Consider the following 9,002-nt stretch of genomic DNA (forward strand, 5'->3'; position numbering starts at 1 on the left):
GTGTGTGTGTGTGTGTGTGTGTGTGTGTGTGTGTGTGTGTGTGTGTGTGTGTACACACTTACCAACACAACTTCTGCTCTCGTTGTCAAAGACGTAGCCTTCTTCACACAAACAGTCATAAGCGCCCACATTATTCTCACATCTGGCCGAACCACAAACAGTCGGATCTTCACACTCGTCGATGTCTACAGAGCAAAAATAATATTTTTAAATAATAATAATCATTTTTGACGGATTAATTAAATGCATTTCGTTTTTTGCTTAAAGTACAGAAGTTTCTTTGCTCAACTTCTGAGAATGTGATGAAAACAAACCAAAAACAACAAAAAACATGTTTAGGTTCAGGATTCAGCATCACATCAGTCTCTTCCTGTTTATATTCATCAGTAAACTTTTTCACTTTGTCATTTTTTAACTTTTCACAACSTAAAGTTTGCCAKTTGCTACTTTTAGCTAGTCCTTTGCTACACTTAGCCATTTAGCTATTGTTTTGTTACATTTGGCTTTGAGACAGTTATTCGCTATTTTTAGCTTTTAGCTAGTCGTTGTCTACTTTTAGCTAGCCTTTTCTTACGCTTAGCTAAAAGCATGAAAACAATAGCTTAAGGACTAACATTTTGCTACTTTTAACTTTCAGATGGCCTTTTTCTACGTTTAGCTTTTAGATAGCTTACTGCTATGTTTAGTTAGCTTTTAGCTGGTGTTTTTACTAAATTTACTCTTAGTTAATATCTTGTTACTTTTTGCTTTTAACTAACCCTTTGCTACATTTTAATACTCAGTACTAAAATTAATGTTTTTTTAAAACATTTTATTAAAAAATCATTAAATAACAGGGTTTCCTCTATATATTATTAGGCTGGAGGGCTTTACGTGCCTCTCTGCCGGGCTAATGTTCGTTTACTGAGAGCAAGTGCTAAAAATAGCACTCACTGAGCAGTGAAGCTAAGATATCATAATGCCACTCAGCGTGCAAAAAACAAGTCGTCGTCTGTAAACTTTACAGTTTAACAAAACATTTTTTAAAAATGCAACTGTTTCAGATTAGCAACAAAAAAAACTGATTTAAGTCACATTCAGTCGGTCAAATATTCACATAAATGTAAATTTATTATTATAATTAATACTATAATTACATTTATATAATTAAATCAGAATGTGCACAAATATTTAAATGTTTAAAGTTATGTAAATATTTAAGGTCTTAAATGAAGCTCCAGTTCTGATAAGAGCCCAGTTGTTGGATTTCAAAGGTTTTGTTTCTCACCGGCACACGCGTGGCGTCCGACCAGCACGTAGCCGTCGTGACAGAAGCAGCGGTAACTTCCTACGGTGTTGTTGCAGGCGTGGTCGCAGCCTCCGTTACTCTTCTCGACGCACTCGTCCACATCTGGAGACAAATGTTACAGCTGTCAACGTGAACCCCGGAAAAAAATAAAAAATAAAAAAAACACAGAAGAGGCGGAACCTGAGATGAAGGTTCCTCTCACAGAAAGGTGGCAAAATACTGTTAAAAAAATCATAACTTTTCACTTTTCATGTGAGAAAAATCTGTTTCCTGCCTAAAATAAAAAGTAACGACCTTAAAAAAACTAAAGTTTAAAAACAAAGACAAGTGAAACTAAAAAGATCAGGTTACATCAGTGACCAGAAACAGATGAGGGGTCAGCGGTCACGACTTTGGCGAGTCGGCACAAACGCCGAGCGTGACTCTGCTCTTTCCTGTGGATGATGATGATGATGGTACCTGTCTCACACGTGGCTCCGGTCCAGCCTGTGAAGCAGTGACAGAGGAAATCTCCCTTTTTGTCCTCGCAGCGCACCGTACCTCCAGGATTACAAGGAGAAGGAGAGCACTGGTCTGGAATATCTTTAAACGGAAGAAAAAAAACATATTATCAGCAAAGAGTAATTAACCTTTGGAGTCAAGATGGCCGCCACAAAAAATGGCTACAACTTGGCTAATTTCAAATAAATGGAGCTGAAATTTGGTGTGGTAGTAGCTGAGAGTCATCCTCAACCTTGTTAAAACTCTCATGAAAGGACATACTTCACTTTGGTCCTGGTTTAAAAACAGAGTCAGAACAGAGTGTAACCATATACYGGAGCGGACAGAGGACGGGCATCTCTCAGTATAAATAGCTAAATGCTGGCCAGGCTGTCTTTTTTCTTTGTTTCTTTTTTAATCTGATGAACATTTCCAACTAAAGCCTCTCTTTAAACTGGAGCTTGTGTAAGAGAGTAAAATCTTTTCTCTCTCTTCTTGCAGAGTGGGTTTTGAAAGCTTGACATGTCCGGGCATGTCTGCTGAATTTCAGTAAATGATAGGAAAAAAAAAGGGACTTAAAGAGAAAAGACAAGACAAGTTCACGTGTGGAAAACCACAATCGAGCAGCTTAATCAGCTGCCTGGACAGAAAGTGCAGGTTGAGCATTAACTCCAGCTCGTTCTGTTTTATGTGCCGGACAGAAACCAGCCTGAGCTGTTTGGAAAAAATATGCTGTAATCGCTTTTYACAGGAGGAATAAATCAGAGTGTCACTTCCAGCTAAAAGGACTGAGCTGAAACATTCAGCAATCATGAGTCAGAGGGAAAAAATGATAAACAATCTTACAATTTTCAGCASTAAAACCATTAAAGTTGTAACAGCATGTAATGTTTTTACAAGTTTATAAAGTTCAGGTCGTTACAGCGCACTAGAAATAAATTCAGTACGACTTGTGGACAGGGCTGCCWGATAAGAAATGATGAAGTGACTTTCTGATACGTGGATGTTCGGGTGAGTTAAATCAATGTTGTTGGCGCATGATAACGAAAATTATTGCATTTTGAGCTTTTTAAAAACTATTTCTCATAGAGACTTTAAAACTGTTGTGTAAATATGATAATTATTTTATATTTGTCAGTATGGGCACAGCTAATCAAAACATTAGTGCTCGGTCTAGCTTGGGATACTTCCATTTCCCCTTTCAGAATAAAAGCATTCCTTTAATTGCGTTTGTATTTTTATAAACACCATTTGAAGTTAGTCAAACAAACGGCAAATACTTTCTCTACCATGTTTTAGTCATAAAATGTAAAATTTCTTATTTAATCATTAAATGTTATTTTATTCTTTTTGACACTCTTAGTTTAAAGTTTAGCTGCTAAAGATGCTACATGCTAACACACACGGTGCCTGACACGTCCAGAACTGATTGTAAGAGTAAATAGTTATTTAATTCAGGATAAAGGCATAAAAACAGAAGTTTTACACTTCTGAATTATTTTAGTCGGCTTTTATTAGATGAACCTAGGCAGTCCATTAACGGTTTCCAAAGTTAGCAAAAATGCTAATCTGCTAAATGAGAAGCTAGCTCCACAGTTAGTGGTTTAGGTTGTAATTTAGCAGATTTGTGCAACGGTGTGAACCACTGACATCTGGCAACACCTGTGGATGATCTGTTTGCAAATATATGGGTTACTGAGTTGATGTAAAAGTATGTTTGTGCTTTATATAAAATAAAAATAAAATAAAATAAAATAAAGGCTCAGCACCTCTTCAACTGTTTAAAAATCTCTTTCAGTTTTATTGACCCGTGAAGGAATGCATGTCCCTCGCTGCTTTTCAGGCCAGAGTTTTAAAAGAGAAAATCCTTTCACGTGGAGAAATAAAAAGGTGTAGCTGTTTTGGCTGTTTGTTTTGTAAAAGACTCTCAGCTACTAACATGCTAAACTTTAGCTTGGTGTGTGTAAACCTGACTGAATTGTTGTTGATAAGCAGTGGCGACACAGTTTGACTCCAAAATAAATCTGACTGAGAATCAGAGATTTATTAAAATCTGTTCAGTGGTTCATGAGATATTTTGCTAACAGGTGCTACTAAGAGACTTTTAGTTGTGCAACACGACGCTCATAATTTGGAAGAACTGATTCTGTTTAATCTAGTTTTCACCATTTTTCCTGCAATGCAGTGATCAGAAGCAGATCAAATAAACAGGATGGTAAAAAAAAAAAAAGAAGTGATGAACAGGATGAGTCACGCTGACAGATCTGAAGGAACGCTGTGACTTTAAGACACAGCACTAAGAGCCCACGATGCTGCAGCTGAGTCATGAAACCCACTCCGGAGACTCTGCAGCCAATAGGAGTGAAGCTGAGTCTCCTGTATCCTGATGCAGCAAAAAACCTGCCCTCTACTCAGGACAGGATTTTTTTTTTTACGTCACTCGCTCACGAAGGAGCTGAGTCAGTCACGCAACGAGAACGAGTGCGTGACAGCTGGAGGGGGGCGTGTCMCTCATCTGGCTGCACGCAGCATCACTGCAGCGTTATTCAAAAACACCTCCCAAAGACTAAGAAGTCACAAAATCGATTCAGAGTGTCGCGCTGCAAAGCGTGACCTAGATTTGACGAATAGATCTGGTCACATCTTTTTCTACGAGGAGAGCTCGCCCGGGAGCGACGCAGAGGAGTGATGCTGCAGTGCAGCACAACCCAAAGCCTCACTCTGAACGGAGAGGGGAAAGAGTGACGAAACTGGAGGTAAAACTTACTGTGAACACACGTGATCCAGTCCTGCTTTTTCTTTTCTGAATCCCCAAACTTCTCCACGCAGGCTGAGCAGAGACAGAAATCAACATGAAATCAGCCGGGCTGGCTGAAGACGAGCAGGCTTTAAGGAGGAATGAACACTCACCCATGTATTTGGGGTAGAAGTAGTCCTGCAGGGATACAACATGGAAAAAAACTGGATAAAATCAGGAGTCTTAAGATAAGAAATTTATTCAAAATATAATTTTAGAGGCATTTCAATTGTTTGGTTTCAGCTGCTTCTTGTTCTCAAACAAGGTGAAGACAGTTTAACTTGTGACGTTTTTCTGTTCAATCTGAATAAAAATCCTACAAAATTATTTATTTTCTGCTCTGCTTTATCTGCAGCCCTTCGTCATCAGCTTCTGCTCCGCATTCTTGATAAAAAACACAAACTTTTACCGCAATAAGCCGGTGAAGTGTCAGTGCTGGAGGTACTGAGATACGTGGAGCTGGAATGATTAAATGCATTTTTGCAAAATTTTAATTTTATCATCTGGTTAGCTAATCTTGACTACAGTTAAATCAACTTTAACAATTAGTTTGATGATTCTTTTAGCCTGTTTTGCTCACTTCAGCTACAGTTTCACCTATTTTAAATACGCTTTGTTATTTTTACCCACGAAAATTTGGCTTCTATGTACTGTTCTGCTGCTCAGTTAAGTTTCTTTTTGCTCATTTTAGCTTTTATTTTGCTCATTTTACCTTTAAGAGTATCCCTTTTGACAATTTTAGGATCTGTTCAGCAAATCTTTTGCTATTTTTAACAATTGTTTGCCTTTTACTTTGCTTGTTTTCGTCTTAAATTAGTTTCAGCTTCAGAAAATTTCAGCACTCATTCCTCAGCTGCAGCCGAGTTTTATAGAAAATCCAGTTTCTGTGGTTATATCCATGATTTGATCTGTCTTTTAAGCTCTGGTGCATAAAACAGTAGCATGACAATAAAAACAGTTTCAGGCAGTTTTTTGTTTCCAGCTATCGAACCTTCTTGAAAAGTTTCTGAACGTATGAAACCGAAGCTTTGGTGTAATTGTGTCGAACACAAACGGATGATCCAGGWAATCCCAACACTCTCTGTCTTTGTCTCTGCAGAGACAAAAAGCCGCAGCAGGAAACACAGAATGCAGAGTCAGAGACGGGAACCTTGTGAATGAATAATGCAGCTGCAAAAGGGAAACTGCAGCTTTGTTTCTCAAAACGATTCCCGTCTTTTGACTTAGTAACACATTTGAACCACGGCTCTGTTCCCCTTTAGAATCGATCTAATCCCAAATAATCTGATTGCCAGATTTAGTCACTCTTTCACTTGATTAAATCCTGCATCTTTAGTCAAAGGGCAGACATTTAACCAGCCGAACGCCAAACTTTTCAGCACAAATCAACTTATCGCTGTTGCTCTGAAGCTTGTTTCATTATTTGTAAACATGTAGAGCATATTTGAGAAGCTTACGGATAATAATCTGCAGGAAATCTTCACAAGTATGGATTTTAAGTAAATGTCAAAAGAAACAAAAGAAGAAAGTTGAGAGCGTGCCTGAAGATTAGTGACGTAATGAACTTGTTTATTTTCTGCCACAGACACACAAAGGTAAACTTAAGAGGGTTCACATGCAGAGACRCTGTCTCTAAAATAACATCAATTAGCTGTGGCGGCCATCTTTAATTGGGGTAAGTACATCAAATAATCCCTTTTGGAAGATGCCATTAAAAACTAGTGGTGCCAGCCTCAAATATTTGTACTTGTAAAAAACTCCCAGATACTTTGAAACGATACCCCTTTTATGCTAGACGATGTCATTTCCGCTTTCATTTTGAAATTAAGAGGGCAAATCATTTAAAAAATGACTAGTTTGGTAATATTTAAGGTAAACATAGCTGATGTTAAGACAGCAGACTGATAATTAAGTCTGATTACCTTCCCTTATCCGTACTGACTAAAGCCATCCAATGGTTCATAGGATATTTTGCTAACAGACAAGAACAGTTGAGTCAAATCGTCAGTGGCAAAGTGTTAACGCTAACAATCGATTAGCTCTCAAACTACGTTATGGGGATGACTCTCAGCTACTACCACAGCAAATTTTAGCACATCTGTAAAAGGAACAGAGTTACAAACATTTTTTGTGTGTTTGCGTAGCTGTGGCAGCCATCTTTATTATGGTAAGTACACCAAATGATCAATTTCGAAAAGTGGCATTAAAAACCAGTGGTGCCAATTTCAAATATTTGTACTCATTAAAAGATACCTTGCAGTACTTCAAAAAAAATTTATGCTTAGTGATGTCATTTTGTCTACTTCCAAAGCAAGAGTGCAAATAAGTTAAAAGGTGTCCATCGTTTGGTGATAATTATTTTAAGCTAAACAAAGGCAATATGTTTTAATTACTTTCAAAAAACTATTTTTGTTAGGGTTAAGTACTAACTTCTCTGTATTTGTACTAGCGTAGTTCTGGCAGAGTTGTAAAGTAACTAAGTACAAATACTTTGTTACTGTACTTAAGTAGAATTTTTGTGTATCTGAGTATTTTTCAGTGTACTTTTTACTTCTACTTCTTATATTTTTAAAAAAGACAAGAAGTAGAAAATCGTTACGTTTATTTCAGTTTTGCTTGTTTTCACTTCACCTTGTTGTAAAAAATTAAATACTATTCATTATAAACTGTGCCTCCTATACACAGTGAATTTAAATGTGGTTAAATGAGAAGTATAAATATATAAAACTCTGATACTTTATTAGTTTGTACACAAACAAATCATGTCACACTCCAGCAGGACATAAACTTTAAAACAAAATGACTGTACTTAAGAAGTATTTGTATTTCATGAATTATATTATTGCATTTGGCCGCAGCCCTCAGATAGATTTTCATTTTGTGCTCTGTACAACTACAATAAAGATCTATCTTTTCTTATTTATAAACTGAAACAGACTAGTGCATCCTACATTTAACATAAACTAATTATTTTAATTATTACCGAAAGTCTAACTGCTCATTTTAAATCAGTACTTTTACTTTTAATACTTAAGTACAAAAAATATCAGATACTTTAAGGCTTTTACTCAAGTAAAATTCCTAAAGGTGACTTTAACTTTTACCAAAGTAACTTTTTTGGTAAGATACTTGTACTTTTACTCTCGTATCACTTTGTGGTATTTTATACAACACTGAGTTCTGGTAAAAACCAAACCAATAGGAGGGTTTCACGTGACGTCACGATGCAGCGCCACTAGAGCGCGAAGTTCGGATGGAGGTCAGGAAGTGAAAAAGTGGAGGATCTGCTATCTGAAAAAATGCCCATATCTTGTGTAGTTTACGAGTGCTCCACTCATTCTAACTGAATTAATAATAAATAATTATACACTGATTAAATTATATATTAAATAAAATTATGGTTCTTTTTATTAATGTTCGTCATATTTGAAGCACGTTGCAGCAGGAGGATGTAAAATAGGGCTGATTCATGGGGGAAAAACGCCTCATTCCACCACCCTCTGGTGTCACCCCCACCCCGCCGAACAAACCTAAACCCCCCAAACTCCTTTCTGACTGAAGCCTGAAAATATTAGACAAGCGGCAAAAAATCTACAGGAGAATAAAAATAAAAAAAGGCGGAAGTTGAATAAAGTTCGGCAGCGATGGAGAGACAACGAGATCCAAAGTCAGCAATGAGATATCCAAAATTACATTTATTATATTTGTATAACTATATTTCATAGTTACGGTGAAGTTTAGTTAGTTATTTTAGTGTCTTTGATGCAAAAAAAGGCGATGAACTGCGGACTGGTGGATTGAGTCGGACCGAGCCGCAGCTTGAGAGGAGCTCAAAGGCAGAAATGGAGGAAAAACAGTTGGAGACAGAGTGAGGACTTTGATGAGGAAGTAGGTGATTCACTATTTCGGTTACAAGATGGAAGAGAAGAAGATCGAGCACCGAGCGGACTCTACGGTCCTGTTACCGGTCTGCCGGGCCAGACGGCGCGGCGCTAACTGGATGCTAACTACATGAACAGCTGATGAAAGCACGTAAACAACGGGAGGTGTCGAACTTTTTATTCAGCAGGTGGATCCACAACCTCGGTACCAAACAGCTCCACGACGATTATCGTTTGTTTTTTGCCAGGGTGAGTGTTTTTTCTGATATTGTTTTATATGTTACGATCATGCTAACAGTAGCCGCTAACGTCAACACACATCCAGCACCTAACGACACAGAACTAGGGCAGCCTAAAGTCCAGATGAGGTCCACATTAAACTACCAGTAACTTAATACTCACTACTAAATGAACAATTATTATAGACATAACCTCTAAAACAAGTTAGCAACTAGCATACCTCTGAATTAAGTGATGCCTGCAGACACATCCTGCTCCTCCCGACCGCAGACAGTTTAAAATCCACTTTTTACGTTGTCGGTCTGTGAGCTTTCTA

At 37.5% G+C, this 9,002-nt stretch overlaps 1 protein-coding gene across 1 annotated transcript in view; it reads right to left on the reverse strand.

The window, feature by feature from the left end:
• Positions 1–9,002, reverse strand: part of gas6 (growth arrest-specific 6) — a 22,457-nt gene that overhangs the window by 9,068 nt on the left and 4,387 nt on the right. Inside the window, exons 3-7 of the mRNA XM_014003042.1 lie at positions 4,679–4,703; positions 4,536–4,598; positions 1,748–1,870; positions 1,268–1,390; positions 63–185 (exon numbers count right to left, since the gene is read on the reverse strand). Of these exons, the coding sequence (XP_013858496.1) occupies positions 63–185; positions 1,268–1,390; positions 1,748–1,870; positions 4,536–4,598; positions 4,679–4,703 (457 nt within the window). The remainder of the gene's footprint in view (positions 1–62; positions 186–1,267; positions 1,391–1,747; positions 1,871–4,535; positions 4,599–4,678; positions 4,704–9,002) is intronic.

This window comes from Austrofundulus limnaeus, unplaced genomic scaffold, assembly GCF_001266775.1.
Source record: "Austrofundulus limnaeus strain Quisiro unplaced genomic scaffold, Austrofundulus_limnaeus-1.0 Scaffold16, whole genome shotgun sequence".
In the NCBI taxonomy this organism is placed as follows: domain Eukaryota; kingdom Metazoa; phylum Chordata; class Actinopteri; order Cyprinodontiformes; family Rivulidae; genus Austrofundulus; species Austrofundulus limnaeus.